This window comes from Balaenoptera acutorostrata, chromosome X, assembly GCF_949987535.1.
Source record: "Balaenoptera acutorostrata chromosome X, mBalAcu1.1, whole genome shotgun sequence".
Lineage (NCBI taxonomy): Eukaryota > Metazoa > Chordata > Mammalia > Artiodactyla > Balaenopteridae > Balaenoptera > Balaenoptera acutorostrata.
The window spans coordinates 104818994-104838491 of record NC_080085.1 but is presented as its reverse complement, the minus strand read 5'-3'; the positions used below and the strand labels follow the sequence as shown (position 1 = coordinate 104838491).

The 19498-nt window shown below is 39.1% G+C and overlaps 1 protein-coding gene across 1 annotated transcript; it reads left to right on the top strand.

The window, feature by feature from the left end:
- Positions 1-1491: 1491 nt before the first annotated feature.
- On the top strand, positions 1492-19122 carry NKAP (NFKB activating protein). The gene is made up of 9 exons (XM_007178617.2): positions 1492-2025; positions 4973-5053; positions 9299-9369; positions 9551-9691; positions 11352-11415; positions 13382-13491; positions 13589-13664; positions 15035-15184; positions 18245-19122. The coding sequence occupies exons 1-9, from the start codon at positions 1640-1642 to the stop codon at positions 18417-18419; spliced, it is 1254 nt and encodes a 417-aa protein (XP_007178679.2). The 5' UTR covers positions 1492-1639; the 3' UTR covers positions 18420-19122.
- The last annotated feature ends 376 nt before the right edge of the window (positions 19123-19498 follow it).

Here is a 19498-nt window from a genome sequence, read left to right as displayed (position 1 = left end):
GGTGGTGCAGTGGTTGAGAATCTGCCTGCTAATGCAGGGGACACGGGTTCGAGCCCTGGTCTGGGAAGATCCCACATGCCACGGAGCAGCTGGACCCGTGAGCCACAACTACTGAGCCTGCGCGTCTGGAGCCTGTGCCCCGCAACGGGAGGGGCCGCGATAGTGAAAGGCCCGCGCACCGCGATGAAGAGCGGTCCCCGCGCCGCGATGAAGAGTGGCCCCCACTTGCCGCAACTAGAGAAAGCCCTCGCACGAACCGAAGACCCAACACAGCCAAAAATAAATAAATAAATAAATAAAGTAGCTATAAAAAAAAAAAAATGACTGTATAAAAATTAGTATAATTAGTGTTCTAATGCTCTTTCATTTAAAACAGTATAAAATGAATAGAAATAATGACCATTAACCATGTATTGCTGAGCTAGTATATATCGACTGAAGAAAAACACACAACCTAAAAGTTGCCAGTTATGTTTCATTTGGGGACCTTACTGAGGACTATAGCCTGGGAGACAGCCTCTCAGAGAGCTCTGAGGAACTGTTCCGAAGTGGTAAGGGAGGAGCCACGATATATAGGAGTTTTTGCTGAAAAACAAAAACAAAAAACCTGTAGTTGAACATCAAAAGATTACTGCTAATCACAAAACAACCAGACATCTCAAGTTAATGATTTTAGTGCTTTTCTCTGTATGGGAAGATGCCAAAGTCTGGGCTCATTGCAATTATTCCTTAGATATGCATCTTTCCTATCTAGGGCCACTATCCTGTTTTTTCAACACCCTGAATTCCCCTCAGGGTTAGGGTGTGGGGGTCAAGGCAGCTGCAGTGGCTGGTGGCTTGAGGGAGGGCGACATTCCTAGTTTATTGGTATGGCAGGCAACATTTTTTTTTTGTCCTCACATATGATGGGACTAGTTTAAGGAACTAGACAAGGAGAGGGTTATAAATTCCTTTTGCTGGAGCACATTGGTGGCGATGGGTGGCTGAGGGATAAATATGCAGTTTTCCTCTGTGCTGCGAACCTAACTGGAATGTTAACAGGCTCAAATCAGTAATACAGAATTTGTGACCTCTAAGCTAACTGGGCAATATGGGGCTTAGACATTGTAGCTCTCCACCAATTTAGATAAACCCCCTTTAATTTGCTTGGAATTGTAAAGAAAAAAAAAGTGTGTGTGTGTGTTTGCGCGCGCGCATGCCCGCGCACTCATACATACATACATAGACACGTTTATTTATTTACTTACTTAGTTACAACGTATTTATGGTTCATACGGCCGCTCAGTGACATGTGTCCTGTGGCCTGTCGTCCTTCCCTTCAACTATTTCAACTCAAAGCTGAAAAAAGTACACGGTCTCCAGTAGAGCTTAGATTTGAGCAGCCTCACTCGGAACCCGAAGGATGAGCCGACCTGGTTGCCCCACCGGCTTCTTTATACGGATACACACATCCCGTCCCATTGGCAGGACCGCCTAGGTCCGGGGAAGGAATTTGCAGACGTACTCGGAACTGTTTCCAAGGTTTTATCAGGTTTGGGTGGTGTCGCGGCTGCTGGTCCTGGGAGCCAAGGCAACGGAGATCTTCCCAACTTGCGAGAGCGCCCCCTTCTCCCACGGCTTCGGGGACCCAGCAACAGCTATGGCTCCGGTGTCTGGCTCCCGCAGCCCGGAGTGGGAGGCCTCGGGCTCCGGGGGGAAGCGTCGCAGTTCGTCGAAGAGCCCTAAGCCCAGCAAATCCTCTCGCTCCCCGCGGGGCCGCCGCTCTCGCTCGCACTCTTGCTCTCGGTCCGGGGACCGGAATGGCCTTAGCCATCAACTGAGTGGCCCCAGCCAAGGCTCCCGAAACCAGTCCTACCGCTCCCGCTCGCGGTCACGCTCTCGAGAGCGGCCTTCCGCGCCGCGGGGCGCCCCTTTCGCTTCTGCCTCCTCGTCCGCCTATTATGGCGGCTACTCACGCCCCTACGGGAGCGACAAGCCATGGCCTAGCCTCCTGGACAAGGAGAGGGAAGAGAGCCTGCGGCAGAAGTGAGTGAGACGAACGCACCTTATCTTTCGTGAGCCCACCAGCCTTCAGTGTCCGATTTATCGTTCATCTTGCTCCCGACTATCCCCATTTCGCTCTCTCTCCCTGACTTGCGCCCATTTTCATCCCCTCCTTCAGTCCACCCACGATAACAGCTTATTCGCCTTTTCTACCCTAGGTTTTCACTCCTCCTCGGGCCCCTTCATCTAGTGCCCTGGGCTCTCGCAACCCTCTCCTGCCTCCTGGCTTGTAGCGGACATGGCCAAGAGCCTCAGACGTACCGGAATTATAGCATTTACTTGGTGTGTCGTTATCATTCGTGAGCATGTTTTATTCCCCACTAGACTGAGCTCACGGAAAGGAGGAGCCCGGTTTTATTGATCACAAAATTCACAGTGTCAAGCACTTTGTAGGCGCGCAACCACTGCTTGTTGAATGATCAAACGAGTTTGAGATGATAGGGTAAGTGAGTGGAATTGTTTTGTAGCGATTTGGGAAGGGTTGAGATTAAGGTTTAAATTGGAGGGGAGGAAAACCTCTGAAACAAGATGTTTGAATAAATGTAGGAAAAGTGATCTGCTAAACTGTAGATTGGACTACACTGAGAAAGATCTTGTCAAGTGGTCTCAATCTTGACCATGAGAAATGAGGTCAGGGTGAGATCAGATCTCCTCTAATGAGACTGAGTATTGGAGTGGAAAATGAATAGTTTAAGAAGGAGAAAGGAAAAGGGTTATAATTATTGCTTTGTAAGTTTTAAAATTTTTTTTTACTTTTTAAAAATTGAATTATAGTTGATGTACAGTGTTTTAAGTTACAGGTGTACAATATAGTGATTCACAATTTTTAAAGGTTATACTTCATATATAGTTATTATATGCTTTGTAAGTCTTAATATCTAACACTTATTGGTTGTTAAATTGTGTATCAGTTACTGTACTGAGTGCTTTACCATACTGTATGTGTTTTTTTAAAAAAGCCAAGAAATTAAAAAGTATAACAGGCATTTAGGAGCAGGTTAAGGTTCCAACAGCTGAGCGATGTCTTCATGAATCTTTTTCTTCCAGGAGTGGGAGGTAATAAAACGTAGTGATGAAGAGGACAGGCTCCAGAATCGGACTGCCTGAGTTTGAAGCCATCCTTTGCTGCTTAATAGTTGTGTGACCTTGGGCAAGTCACTTAACCTCTCTGAGTTTCATTTCTTCACCATTTAAAAGGGGATAAAATTAGCACGAAAGCTTTTTAAGAGTTGTAATGACTTAGTGCCCGGAACATAATAAATAGTCCTTAAGTGTTAGCTGTTAGTGTTTTGGGCATGGGAGCAGAAACAGTAAAAACAGCCCTGAGTTAGGTTGGAGACCTACTTTTCCAAATTAGAATTTCCAGAAAGTTACCCCCAGGCTGTGTCGATCAAAAAGCATCCAGTTTTCTTATTAGACATTCCTCACCAAAAGATGTCAGAATTCCTTGGATGCAATTTGCATTTGTACATTTAGAAGATAAATAATTTATCTTAAGAGTACAGATGAAGTCAGGTGGTGGGAGGGATAAGAACTTGACTGCTTGCTTTTTTCAGCCTGTCAGGCATTCTTTGTCCTATATGTATATATTCAAAGTTTGGCTATAAGTATGTCCCCTATTAGATTTTTTTTAATCTTTATTGGAGTATAATTGCTTTACAATGGTGTATTAGTTTCTGCTTTATAACAAAGTGAATCAGCTATACATATACATATATCCCCATATCTCCTCCCTCCCACCCTCCCTATCCCACCCCGCTAGGTGGTCACAAAGCACCAAGCTGATCTCCGTGTGCTAGGCAGCTGCTTCCCACAAGCTATCTACTTTACATTTGGTAGTGCATATATGTCCATGCCACTCTCTCGCTTCGTTCCAGCTAACACTTCCCACTCCCGGTGTCCTCAAGTCCATTCTCTATGGCTGCCTCTTTATTCCTGTCCTGCCCCTAGGTTCTTCAGAACCTTTTTTTTTTTTTTTAGATTCCATATATATATGTGTTAGCATACGGTATTTGTTTTTCTCTTTCTCACTTACTTCACTCTGCATGACAGACTCCAGGTCCATGTTACTTCAAGTGGGAAACCTGAGTCTGACTCTGCATGATTACACCTTTTACCCTGAATAAAGAAGAAAAATAATTTATTTTTAAAAAATCAAACCAATTATATTTATTTTGTAAGGTTTTTTTTTTAAACAAGTGGCATCACAGCAGCTAAACTTTGAGGAATTAAGCCTTAGTTTTTTTGTGTTTTGTGTGTGTGTTTGTAAGTAATATCAGAAATTAAGAGAAGAAATCACAAACATAAGACAAAACAAAAAATTTTGTGTCTTCCAAGAGTAGATAGAGGATTTACTCCTTTTTGAAAAAGGAATTAAAGGGAAAACAGAAAACAAGTGCTGTATCTTATTGAGTACAGTTTTTGTCAAATAAAACTTTTCTTTCACTTTCAGAGCTCCTTTTATTTTCTACTTCTAATGCTTTGTTGTTATTTTCTTCATTAATTCCTGAGTTTCTGAAAACAGAAGGTTTGACCTTATCAAAAGTAGAGAATTCTCTTTACTTTCATAAGGATATATAAACAACTGAAGTTATTTCCAAATGTAAGACTGTCTCTGTCACATATTGCAGAAGATGAAAGGAGCAGTTAGGAGCTATGTCATGCATGTGGCGGAAGGGACACACTCGACAGCCTCCCAGGCTGAATTTCTGGCCTGGCCTGTCAGGCTGTCTGTAGTCTGTACCATTTGATAGTACTGTCAGAACATCAGATCCTAAGTGTTGAGTTTACATTTAAACCAAGTTTTTATTAGTTTAAAGTTTAAACTGTAAAGGGAAAATGGAACTTAACTGGACTCCTTTGACTTTTATTATATATTTAGGAAACAGTTTAGCCATGGAGTTATAATTTACCTGCTTATCTCTTCTAGGAGATTAAGTGAGAGAGAGAGGATTGGAGAATTGGGAGCTCCTGAAGTATGGGGACTTTCTCCAAAGAATCCAGAACCAGAGTAAGTGATTTAAAAATATATTTTTTAAATGCAACATTTGTTTAAATCCAGAGTCTATTGTCAAATTTTTTGTTAAGAACTTTAACTACAGCTCTTTTTTTTCCTCTTTCTTATGAGTTATGCTATTCTACTCCTTAAGTTTTAAAAACATTGAACATACCTAAGGATTAAAACATGCTCCTAGTGGATTTTAGCATGCTAATTGTTCTCTTTAAGTTGTAATTCATGAGGTGCTAATTTCCTATTCATAGAAGGGTTCAGTGTTGAAACAAATACTTTTATATTATTTTGAATTATTTTTTCTCAATCCAGTAATTGATTGCATGTCAGACATTAGCATTACAAAGCGTTTTTTTAAAATGAATATACTGATATGGGTTTGTTTAGTTTCCTGGATGCAGTATTGTTGAAGGCCTAATACTTTTTCTTTTTGCCTATTTTTTTTCTCTTTGGTGCTATTCATAAGCTGCTTCTTCCCTCTCCTCTATTTCTGTGTTTTCTTTAGATTGAGTTGAGACAATGTGCTTGACAGGTAAACCTGTTATTTGTAACAGGGTGATAAAGCATTATTATCTGAGAGTTCTTTTTTCTTCTTAAAAAAATTATTTTTTTCCCACCACCTGTTATTTTTTTTATTGAGGTATAATTGGCATACAATATTAGTTTCAGGCATACAACATAATGATTTGATATTTGTATATATTGCAAAACAATCACCACAGTAAGTCTGGTTAACATCCATTACCATACATAGTTATAAATTTTTTTTTCTTGTGATGAGAACTTCTAAGATTTACTTTCTTAGCAGTTTTCAAATATGCAATACAGTATTATTATTATTTTATTTTTATTTTTGGCTGAGTTGGGTCTTTGTCGCTGCGCACGGGCTTTCTCTAGTTGCAGCGAGCGGGGGCTGCTCTTTGTTGCGGTGCGCGGGCTTCTCATTGCGGTGGCTTCTCTTGTTGCAGAGCACAGGCTCTAGGCGTGCGGGCTTCAGTAGTTGCGGCTCGCGGGTTCTAGAGCGCAGGCTTAGTAGTTGTGGCACATGGGCTTAGTTGCTCCGCAGCACATGGGATCTTCCTGGACCAGGGCTCGAACCCGTGTCCTCTGCATTGGCAGACGGATTCTTAACCACGGTGCCACCAGGGAAGCCCCAGTATTATTAACTGTAGTCGCCATGCTATACATTACATCCCCAGGACTTATTTATTCTATAACTGGAAGTTTGTACTTTTTTATACCCTTCACTACCCATGCCCCACCCTCTGGCAACCATCATTCTGTTCTCTGTGTCTGTGAGCTTGGTGGTTTTTTGTTTTTTGTTTTTTAGAGTTCACATATAAGTGAGATCATATGATATTTGTCTTTCTCTGTCTGACTTATTTCATTTAGCAAATGCCCTCACAGTCCATTCATGTTGTCTAAAATGGCAAGATTCTTTCTTTTTTAAGGATGAATAATATTCTACTGTGGGGTGTGTGTGTGTTTATATTTCTCACAGTTCTTTTTTATCCATTCATCTGTTAGTGGATATTTGGTTGTTTCTATATCTTGGCTATTGTAAATAATGCTGCAATGAGCATGAGAATGCAGATATATCTTTGAGATACTGGTTTCATTTCCTTCAGATATATATCCAGAAGTGGGATTGTTGGATTATATGGTAGTTCAATTTTTAATTTTTTGAAGAACCTCCGTACTGAATTCTGTAATGGCTGTACCAATTTATATTCCCACTAACAGGGTACAAGTGTTCCCTCTTCTCCACATCCTCACCAACACTTGTTACCTCCTGTCTCTTTGATAATATTCATCCTAACAGGTGTGAAGTGATACCTCATTTTGGTTTTGATTTGCATTTCCCTGATCATTAGTGATGTTGAGCATCTTTTTATGTACCTGTTGGCCATCTGTGTGTCTTCTTTGGAAAAATGTCTATTCAGATCCTCTGCCTATTTTTAAATCACATTGTTTGTTTGCTGTTGAGTTGTATGAGTTCTTTATATATTTTGGATATTAACCCCTCATCAGATATGATTTGCAAATATTTTCTCCCATTCAGTAGGTTGCCTTTTCATTTTGTTGATGGTTTCCTTTGCTGTGCAGAAGCTTTTTAGTTTGATATAGTCATGTTTATTGATTTTTGCTTTTGTTACCTTTGCTTTTGGTGTCAAATCCAAAAAATCATTGCCAAGACCTATGTCAAGGAGCTTACCACCTATGTTTTCTTCTAGGAGTTTTATGGTTTCAGGTTTTACATTCAAGTCTTTAATCCATTTTGAGTTAATTTTTGTGTAATGGTGTAAGATAGTGGTCCATTTCCTTCTTTTGCATGTAGCTGTCCAGTTTTCCCAGCACCATTTATTGAACAGACTGTCCTTTCCTCATTGTATATTATTGGCTCCTTTGCCATAAATTAATTGACCATATATACATGGATTTATTTCTGGGCTATCTGTTTTGTTCCATTGATCTATATGTCTGTTTTTATGGCAGTACCATACTGTTTTGATTACTGTAGCTTTGTAGTATAGTTTGAAATCAGGGAGCATGATGCCTCGAGCTTTGTTCTTCTTGCTCAAGATTGCTTTGGCTATTCAGGGTCTTTTGTGGTTTCATGCAGATTTTAGGACTGTTTGTTCTATTTCTGTGAAAAAATACCGTTGGAATTTTGGTAGGAGTTTCATTGAATCTGTAGATTGCTTTGGGTAGTATGGATATTTTAACAATATTAATTCTTCCAATATGAGAGCATAGAAAATCCATTTCTTTGTGTCTTCTTCAATTTATTTCATCAATGTCTTATAGTTTTCAGTGTACAAGTCTTCCACTTCCTTGGTTAAATTTATTTCTAGGTATTTTATTCTTTTTGATGGAACTGTTTTCTTAGTTTCATTTTCTGATAATTCGTTATTAGTGTATAGAAATGCAACGAATTTCTGTGTATTGATTTTGTATCCTGCAACTTTACTGAATTCATTTATTGGTGCTGAGTCTTTTGGTGGAGTCTTTGGGATTTTCTATATATAGTATCATGTCATCTGCAAATAATGACAGTTTTACTTCTTCCTTTCCAATTTGGATGCCTTTTATTTCTTGTTCTTGCCTAATTGCTCTGGCTAGGACTTCCAATACTATGTTGAATAAAAGTGGTGAGAGTGGGCATCCTTGTCTTGTTTAGCTTTTCACCATTGAGTATGATGTTAACTGTGGGCTTGTCATATATTGTCTTTATTATGTTGAGATACTGAAACTTGTTCTAACAGATACCTTTAAAATACTCAAAGAGGGCTTCCTGGTGGTGCAGTGGTTAAGAATCTCCCTGCCAATACAGGGGACATGGGCTCGAGTCCTGGACCGAGAAGATCCCACATGCCACGGAGCAACTAAGCCCATGTGCCACAACTACTGAGCCTGCGCTCTAGAGCCCGTGCGCCACAACTACTGAAGCCCACGTGCCTAGAGCCTGTGCTCTGCAACAAGGGGAGCCATCGCAATGAGAAGCCCGCGCACCGCAACAGAGAGTAGCCCCTGCTCGCCGAAACTAGAGAAAGCCCGCGTGCAGCAACAAAGACCCAACGCAGCCAAGAATAAAAATAAATAAATAAATTTATTTATTTTAAAAGAATACTCAAAGAATTAGAGTTGAAAGGAATCCTAAATATAATTTTCTAGGCAATTTCTAAATTATTCCAGATGTGATCTTCAGAGGAAAAGACCGTGATATGGAAATTCCCTTTTTAAGCTATTGTAGAATGTTAATAATACTCATTTTCAGAATTCTCTTAAAACAGGATGAAATCTCTATAGCTGTAGTGTGTTAGATTCTTGCTCTGGGGAGACAGAACAGTTGCTGCTCTACCGTATGTCTGTTCCTCAAGTAGAATGAAATTATGAAGTCTTCCCTCAGCCTTCTTATCTCCAGTTTCTCTCTCTTTCCTTATGGTTCCTGTTTCCCTGCATTTGCCTTGTGGTTTCTTCGAAAATATAAATCCTTCATGCTGCTTTCAGTGTGAATAGCATTTTGTTAACTCGAAAACTTTATGCAAATGTAAGTGATTATTCTACTATTATGAAGGTGGTTGGCCGATAAGCTATACTGTTAAAAAAGCAGTCCGGTGCTGGCTTTGAATGGTTCTTAGACAATCAATTTGTTATTGAAAAATTTTAAGTGTATATTTTTATACTCTGTGGTCCATATTTTATCACTTTTCTGATTCTTACTACAATTTTCTTTAAATTCAGCTCTGATGAACATACACCAGTAGAGGACGAAGAGCCAAAGAAAAGCACCACTTCAGCTTCTACTTCAGAAGGTATTTTTTAAATATATGACATTTTTATTGAGAAGTTTAAAAAATACGTTTATAAATAGTTGAACATTAGACTTTACTCAAGTCGCCTGTCATCAATTCCCTTTCAGTATTTTTAATACAATAAAATTGATGCTCAGAAACACTTCTTTAGAAGTTAGTTTTTTATTTGTATTTTATGTAGAAGAAAAGAAGAAGAAGAAGAAGTCTGGTCATTCAAAAGAAAGATCCAAGAAAAGGAGGAAGAAAAAATCATCTAAAAGAAAACACAAGAAGTATTCTGATGATAGTGACAGTGACTCTGATTCTGAAACAGACTCCAGTGGTAAGAAAGCCAACAGCCTTCTGTGAGCCTTGCTTCAAAACTAGTTGTACTTCTTGAAAGCTTATTTTAGAAGAAGGTTCTTAAAAACAGTAATAGCCAAGAGTTTTAAACACTCACTGACTTTGTGTTGGGCACCCTGCTAAGTGCTTGATATGCATTATTGCTATTTAATCCACACAGTCACTGTAGGACACATCTTAGAGATGGAGAAATGGAGGCCCAGAGCAGGTTATAAGTACTGCACCCAAGACCACACAGTTGGGATTCAAACCTAAGCCATGTGACTACAGATTGGTTGTGTGTAGCTGTACAAGGCATGTGGCACCGAACCAAGTTGAGGTTAGTCTATGACACGTGTGGTGCCAAACCAAGCCACAGGGGGCTGCCTCAGCCCAGTGGAGCGGCTCTTTTGTGAGATTCTCACAGTCAGTGGGCGCCTTTGTGCAATTTTCAAAAAGGTGCACCATAGGGGACTCCCTCAGGCCAGCAGCTGATTTAGGTGTCACACTTCCTGTGGGGCAGCACATCACAAAAAAGCCGCCTTTTTGCGCCCTCTCCTGGCTGATGACTGACAGAGGGTGCCTCCTCTGGGGACACGTTACACTAAGGCACCCCTTCCTCTGATGTCACCTGGGTTTCCTGGCCCTCACTGTCACCTTTCTTCCTCACTGCTGGAAGGCTGAGCTTTCTTGAAGCGCAAATCTGAGCATGGCGGTCCCTACTTAAAATCCTTCCGCAGTTCTCCATGGCCTTCAGGGTAAAGTCAGATCCCGATTGATCTCTCGCATCACACGTACCCTGTGGCTCTCCTGCAGCGTCCTCTTTGGCCTAAGAATGACTTTCCATCTCCTTGATACTGCACGTCCTTTCTCTTGACTCTGTCGCTTGATGCAGAGAGTCCATCTGCCTACAATGCTGGTCTCTCCCTGCACGCGGCTTGGCTTACTCATTGCTATGATGGGCATGCATTACTTTTGTAATGAAACTGATTTTAAAAAGAACTAGCTTAAGAGTCACCTTTTCCTGGTCAACCGTTCCTCAGCCACCCTCCCCAAATCAGCCTGATTTTGAGACTCCTCTGTATGCCCAGAGCACCCCATGCTTCCCTCTCACTCAGATTCTACTTGCCGCTTTCCCTGTGTCTCCTCCACTAGAATGAGCTCCTGGAAAGCAAACCCCCAAACACACACATCATGAAAATACTCAAACACTGAGAAAAGTAAAGGGAGTAGTATTATTAATGCCATGTACAGTACTTGTCACTCAGGTTTAACATTTGTTAGCATTTTGACATATTTGCTTCAGATAGGGATTTTTTTGTTGAGATAGTCAAGGTAAATTACAAATACCACACTGCCACCCTAAATATTTCTGTATACACCTCTAAACAATAAGGACATTTTCGTATCTAACCACAATACTATTATCTCATGCAATAAGGTTAATAATAATACCCTATATAACCAAATGCAATTTTAATTTCTATGTCCCCCGTGCCTAGCACACTTCCTAACAAGTAGAAATAAATGTTTGAATGAATTTGAATGAATTAATTTCTCTGTAACAACAAATGGAAGAGTAATAAGATATTTATCTACTCAAGAGTATTGGGGTTTTAGAATTAAAAATTTTTTTAATTATGATGTGCTTTAATTTGCAGATGGAGATACAAAAAGGAGAGCAAAGAAAGCCAAGAAAAAGGAAAAGAAGAAGAAACGCAGATCGTCAGTTTTTTTCTTTAAGTTTTATTATGGAAAAGTTCAAAAATATAGAAAATTATATAAAATAGTGTAATGGACCTCCATGTAACCATCACCCAGCTTGAACAAGTATCAACTCATTGGCAGTCTCTAATGCCCGCCCCGCCATTATTTTGAAACCAATACCAGATATCATTTCATCCATAAAGCTGCGAGTTTCTCTAAAAGATAGGCATTCTTTAAAAAAAAAAAAGTACAATACTGTTAATCCGCCTAAAATGTTTAACAGTAATTGTTCATTCAATTCTCAGTAGTTTTTGGTATAGTTTATTCAAATTAGGATCCAAACAATGTACATAAATTGTGATTGGTTGATATGTCTCTTACATCTCTTTAAATAGATAGCTTCCCCTTCCCTTTTTGTTCCTGCAGTTTTTTTGTAGCAGAAACAAAATCATTTGTCCTGGAGGGTTTCCTGCGGTATGGATTTTGCTGGTTGTATTCTTACAGTGTTCTTTTAACATGTTTTCTATCCTTTGTATTTCCTGTAGATTGACAGTTAGGTCTAGACACTTGATAAGGTTCAGATTTGAGTTTCTGGCAGGAATACTTCATAGGCGGTGCTGTGTACTTGCAGCAGGAGGCAGATAATGTCTGGTTATCTCTTTTTGTCATATTAACCGGCATCAGTAGTCATTGTCTAGGTCCCTTATATCATTGCCAAGTGGTGATGGTCTACTTCTGGCTTTCTTTCTTCATGTATTAGGTAGAATAATTCTATATGAGAAACCTGCCCTCATTAACTATTTGGTTACTCTGAAGTGTAGTTGGTATAGTAAGGGCAGAATAATTGCTTACTTTTTTTGTTTTATGAGTTTTCAAAATAATGAGTTGGGGTTTTTTAGTATCATTATGAACCCAAGGATTCAAACATATTTGATGTATTTTAATCCATTACACTGAAAATTGTTGATGTTCAAATTGGTAAGAGCTGTTTTTTATTTTTTTTAATTTTTTTTAATACATTTATTTATTTTATTTATTTTTTTTTGGCTGCATCGGGTCTTCGTTGCTGTGCGCGGACTTTCTCTAGTTGCAGTGAGCGGGGGCTACTCTTTGTTGCTGTGCGCGGGCTTCTCATTGTGGTGGGTGGCTTCTCTTGTTACAGAGCATGGTCTCTAGGTGCACGGGCTTCAGTAGCTGTGGCATGCGTGCTTCAGTAGTTGTGGTTCGCGGGCTCCAGAGCGCAGGCTCACTAGTTGTGGCGCACGGGCTTAGTTGCTCCATGGCATGTGGGATCTTCCCAGACCAGGGCTCGAACCCATGTCCCCTGCATTGGCTGGCGGATTCTTAACCACTGCGCCACCAGGGAAACCCAAGAGCTGTTTTTTAAACTGCTTTATTTCTGCTACCTTTCTACAACATGAGAACTATATTTTATTGTTCCCTTAGGGATCTTTTTTTAAAAAAAATAAATTTATTTATTTATTTATTTTTGGCTGCATTGGGTCTTCGTTGCTGCGCGCGGGCTTTCTCTAGTTTTGGCGAGCAGGGGCTACTCTTCGTTGCAGTGCCCGCGGGCTTATTGCGGTGGCTTCTCTTGTTGCGGCACACGGGCTCTAGAGCACAAGCTCAGTAGTTTTGGCGCGTGGGCGCTAGAGTGCAGGCTCAGTAGTTGTGGCGCACGGGCTTACTTGCTCTGTGGCATGTGGGATCTTCCCGGACCAGGGCTCGAACCCGTGTCCCCTGCATTGGCAGGCAGATTCTTAACCACTGTGCCACCAGGGAAGCCCCGGGATCTTTTTTTTAATAGTGAAACGTTATTTGGTTAAATAAGTTAGATTTTTTTAATTAAAGTTCTTCTCTAATAAGTTTGAATTAGCTGAGCATCCAGATCATTTCAGTCAGTCCTTCATTGCCTTGAAAAAAATAAGATGCCCTTTAGCATGGGAATATTAAATCAATTTATATCAAATTATAATCATTACAGGAAGAAATATAAGAAAAAGAAGTCTAAGAAGAGCAGAAAAGATTCCAGTGATTCAAGTTCTAAAGAGTCCCAAGAAGAGTTTCTGGAGAATCCCTGGAAGGATCGATCAAGTAGGTTCTTCTGATAGACTTCGACTCAGAACAGATAAAACATTAAATTAACTGATTAGTCAAAATGTGAATATGTTTCTGAACATCTTTTGTGCAGAGCCTGAAGAACCCTCAGATTTGATTGGCCCAGAGGCTCCCAAAACACTTGCCTCTCAAGATGATAAACCTTTGAAGTAAGTTAAGAGTGTGTTTATAATCTCTAAAGTACCGTACCCAAAAGTATGGTCCTAACTTCCTCTTCCAAGCTTATCTTCCTCTACTCCCTTATTTAGATGCCAGGTTCCAACTGAGCTGAACTAAAACTTCCCTGTATTCACTGTGCACTTTCACCTTATTTCTCCCCCCAATGTGCCTTCCCTTCTTTCCCCAGCCCTGATTTCTTTACTATCCCCAATTTCTTCCTGTTAAAATGCTTAACATTCTTCAAAGCCCTTTTCAAAAGGAGGGGGCATATGCTGATTCCCAATATCTTCCCTCCACAGGTAGGTGTGATTCCTACCCCTCTTTATTTTTTATTTATTTATTTTTTACTTTGTTTTATTTTTTAAATTTATTTGTTTGTTTGTTTGTTTTGGCTGCATTGGGTCTTCCTTGCTGCACGCAGGCTTTCTCTAGTTGCAGCGAGTGGGGGCTACTCTTCATTGCTGTGCACGGGCTTCTCATTGTGGTGGCTTCCCTTGTTGCAGAGTACGGGCTCTAGGTACACTGGCTTCAGTAGTTGTGGCACGCGGGCTCAGTAGTTGTGGCTCGTGGGCTCTAGAGCGTAGGCTCAGTAGTTGTGGTGCACGGGCTTAGTTGCTCCATGGCATGTGGGATCTTCCCGGACCAGGGATCGAACCCATGTCCCCTGCATTGGCAGGTGGATTCTTAACCACTGCACCACCAGGGAAGTCCTCCTACCCCTCTTTAATCCTTTAGTCCTCATAGCGTTTTCTTTCTTTTGTGCAATGTGTTATATATTCTACGTTGTATTAGTGTTATATTCTTATTAATATGTAAGTGCCATAAGAACAGAGATTATTTTTATATTACAAGCTTTGAGTTTAATAGCTATTCAAGAAGAATTCAGTGAATTGAATGAAGGGATGGTAGTTTTCAAAGTCCCCTTGAATGAAAGTTATTTGAGAACCGTTACTGTATAGCATTATTATTGGTTATAAGTCTAATAAATATGTTAATTTGAGATATATTATTTCTTTACTTTTTTTTTTAAAGGGAAAAAGGTAAAAGGAATTCGCTGGAGGCAGAAGCAATAAAGGCAATACCTGTGGGGAAAATTGATCCATAATTGTAAACCATGAGTATATGCTCATTAACATCAGTTCTTTTATTCTTCCAAAGTACCTCTGCATTTCTGGGTTAGTGATATAGGTCACAGTGCAGTGTTCCCTAGTTAAGTTAAAGTAATTTACATTGGGCTTCCCAGCATGCTGCCCAGCAACTGTTATTCCTACTGTTCTCTGAGAGAAATGGTTTTTTGTGCTCTCTGTAGATGATGAACTTTTTATAATGAACCTTTTCTGAATTCTATATTACTTTGTAGCTATGGCCATGCTCTGTTACCTGGTGAAGGTGCAGCTATGGCTGAGTATGTAAAAGCTGGAAAACGTATCCCACGAAGAGGTGAAATTGGCTTGACAAGTGAAGAAATTGCATCATTTGAATGCTCGGGTTACGTAATGAGTGGTAGCAGGTATGTTCTTGGCATTGAGGTCAGTTTCCTTTCTCACTACCAAAATTATATTTTGGTGACAGATTTCCATTAAGTGACCATTCCTGATGAAAAGTAAAGTATAAATATTGGTTTAATATTGGTTTTGTTAGTATAAATGTAGTTGTCTAAAATTCCAAGTAGGTATGCAACTCGGCTGTGTCTCCAACTTCAAAGAATCAGTCTTTTCAGTGTCCTTTTCTAATCCATATTTTGGTACAGATAGTTTATCCTCCGGAGGATATAGTTAAATTCAGCTATTTATCACTGCCCCACGAGGAATGTGGCATTCTGGTAGTTAGGAAAGCATTTACATAAGACAGTGTTTCCTGTTTTCTGAGTTTGTCTCTAGTTCTCTGTGGAGTCAGAGAACGTGGACTCTCTAGTTCTCTGGACTCTGAGAATGAAGAGCAGAAAAGAATTATGACAGAGAACAGAGATCAGTTTTAGCATGAGAAAAGGAATACAAAATTGGGAAGAGAAAGCAAAGTCCCAGGAAGAGCAAGGAGAGTGAACTAATAGGGTATCAGTACCAAGATCAAACTGAATTTTGGATTTTTTAAAACTTCATAAACTTTTAAAAGTGGGTAAACATTTTTAAGTGAAATTGGAGGCAAATATTTGTGGAACCCCTGAAGCATCTCCAGAATCTTGGAATTCTGAGGACTGATATTTGAAAACATTATACCTAAGGACTAGTAAGACAAGAAAAAGAAATTAGAGGCATAAGAATTAGAACAGAGGATATAACACTGTCATTTTTTGTGAATGATATGATTTTTTACATAGAAAATCCTAAAGAATCTTCAGATGAATTACAAATAATAGGAAGGTTTAACAAATAGTTGGATATAATGTTAATACCCAAAAATCAATTGCATTTTTATGTACCAGCAACAAAGAACTGGAAAATGTAGTTAAATAAAAAGAAAACATTTATAATAGTATCAGAGAATATGAAGGACTTAGGAATAAATCTTCACAAAAGATGTCCAAGACCTTTACAGGGAAAACTATAAGACATTATTAAGAGACATTAAAGAAGACCTAAATAAATAGAGAGGTATCATGTTCATGAATAGGAAGGCAATATTGTAAAGTTGTCAGTTCTTCCAAAATTAATCTGTAGATTCAGTGCAGTTCCAATCAAAATCACAACTGAGATTTTCATGAAACGTAATAAGATGGTTCTAAAATTTATATGTTAGACTAGAGGGCCAAGAATAGCCATCTTACTTCTGAAGAAGAGCAGGAAGGTGATTTGCCCTACCATATATGAGGGCTTATTATGAAGCTTGCAGCACTTTGGAAGAGTGGCGTAACAAATGAACTGTTCAACGGAATAAAATACAGAGCCCAGGGGCAGAGCCATACATGTATGGAACTTTGTTATATGAAAGAGCTGGTATGTCAGATCAGCGGGGAAAGAATGAACTAGGCAATAAATGGATCAGGAAGAAAATGGTTATCTGTATGGAAAAAGATGAAAGTAGAACCCTGTATCACCATATTTAAAAATCATTGCAGCTAAATCAGGAGTTAAACGTCAAAAACAACTTTAATACTCTTAGTATAAAATATGAGGAGATTTCTATTAGATCTTGGGGTGGGGAAGCATTTCTTAAAGAAGGCCAAAAAAAATGCACTAACTATAAAATAATATATTGATAAATTTGCCTGAGTTAAAAATAAGAACTTTTGTTTATCAAAAGACATCTTAAAATAAGTAAAAAGACAAGTTCCAAGCTGGGATGAGATCTTGTAATACACACAACTGATAGTTAGTATTGAGAGTATTTAAAGAATACCTATAAACAATCCAAAAGAAAAGTGGGAAAATGACACAGGCATTTGTCAGAAGGAAAAAATATATGGCCTACACATACAAAAAAGATGTTCGTTATCATTGGAAATGGAAATCAACATATGGAAATACCATTTTACACCCATTTGATAGAGGTAAGTTCAAAGTTCTAACAATTCCAAGCATTTGAGAGGATGTGGATCCACAGGCTCTCTTAAGTATTGCCAGTGGTGGTATAAATCGGTACAACGATTTTGGAAAACATTCTGACATTATCTTGGGAAGTTGAGCATTCACATATTCTATGACCCAGCAACTCCATACCTACATACCCAAGAGAATCTTTCCCATGTACTAGGAGATGTGTACATTGATGTTTATTACAGCATCATTCACATGGCACTTTCCGTTCCAGATAAACTACTCACTATACCCTGAGCAACCTAAATACATTGTCGTCTCCTTGACTTACCACCTGCCACTCCCCCACCTTCACACTAACCTGAAATGATCCTCCCCTCTTCTCCTTACTCAGTTTGCTCTGTTTTTCTAGGCATAGTTCAAGCTTCATCTTGAATTGATTGTGTACGATTGGGTACATATACATAAAAGAGGCAGGTTTTCATGAAGTTTTCCTTCTAAATAGGCAGACCTTTTGAAGATGATGTAAGAGTTTCCCTCTGCCTCGACCCCTATACTTTCCTGATTTGGTCCTTGTGCTAAAATCCCTTCTTTCTTTTCTTTGAGCTGCAACTGAATTCTAAGGAAGTTAAATCCACCCACAAAACTCACCCAAAGATTCGATTGTAGATTTAAACCTGGTTCTTTTGGTTGTATGATAAATTAGAACTTTGAAGAAGTTCCACCTGCTAGATGACAACTTAAATCTTATCTATCCTACTATCAGGTCTACATATCACTTAGGAAGTTTAATAATTTGCCTGTTCCTAGTTGTTTTACTGGAAATAACAGAACCAGACTTAGGCCCTTAGTATTTGAAATTAATAACATTCACCCTATTGACAGAACCGCAGAGATCATTATTTGAATACTAGAAATGAATCAAAGGACATGTCAGCAGATAAAATGAATGATCTTTTGAAAATCTAACTCATTACAGAAACAGTTTCTATTTGTCGGCTTTTTAAATAGACTACTCTGTATTACGAAAGGATTAGTGAGGAAGCACTATGAAAATAATTACTGAGAAATTAAGCCAAAAATAAAATTATCTCCAGGCATCGCCGAATGGAGGCTGTGCGACTGCGAAAAGAGAACCAGATCTATAGTGCTGATGAGAAGAGAGCCCTTGCATCCTTTAACCAAGAAGAGAGACGAAAGAGAGAAAACAAGATTCTGGCCAGTTTTCGAGAGATGGTATACAGAAAAACTAAAGGGAAAGAGGACAAATAAGGATTTTCTGATTGTTCATCAGACATTTTTAACAACAAAAAAGAAAGTTTGGGTTCCATATATACACACAAAAAGATTATCATGATCTGAAGAAGCTTTACAGTGCTATACTGTGCCTTCTATTTAATTCTTTCAGTCCTTCTATAAAAAGCTGCTTATTGATGTAACTTTAGCAAGCTCTTTGGGTTATTTTGGATTGACCAAAACAACCTTCTGGTTTAAAAATCCAAATTATGAATGAAACTCTACTGTGTTGGGGGAGGTGGCATTGAGAGAAGGTGCTGGTGAGGTGAGAAACTGAACTCTCACACCATGGGACAGTGCTCCCATTAGCTCTACATGGTGCCCACTCCCCAACCCATCCCAACTGAACTTGTGAGAAATTATCATTCCTCTATGTTGAATGTGTTATAAATGGACTTGATAGAAACACACAGGAGGCCACTTCTGTTACCAAAATGAAGGCATGGCTGAAAAAAGCAAATCTGGAATTTGAAGGTTGACTTGTATATTACAATATTATTGTCAGCTCTGGAAGTAATGTATTTTGATTTTAGTCCCTACCTCCACCCCAAAACCAACAAACAAACCAAAAAGCAAACTAACCCACAGACTTGTTGAATTGAAAATGTGAACATTAGTTTTAAAATTCTTAATAGGTTAATTAAAAATGGTTATTTCAAATATGAAATATTGGGAAGTCTCCTGTTGTGCCAGTGTAAGTACATTATTTCCGTCTGAGCTGTGTTTAGATCATTATTTGAATACTAGAAATGGATGGGAGTCAACAATGGTCAGGAGTTTAATAAGGAAAAATATAATGAGTCATTGTTTTCATTGTTTTAACTTGGTTGCTTCATAAGGATGAAGCTAAAATGATGTTAAACGTTTTTAAAGTCTGTCCTTTGTAATAAGCAGATTTCATTTTAAGCATTGCTAAACTTCTCAGTTTATTTTTTACATCTGTCATTCAGTTTAATCTGTAACTTCATATAGAACCCCTCACTTTCTCACTTTTTTATGGCTACTGTTGGCTTTTAAGTTTGGGAGAAATGGAAAATTCTGGGACTGTGAGATCG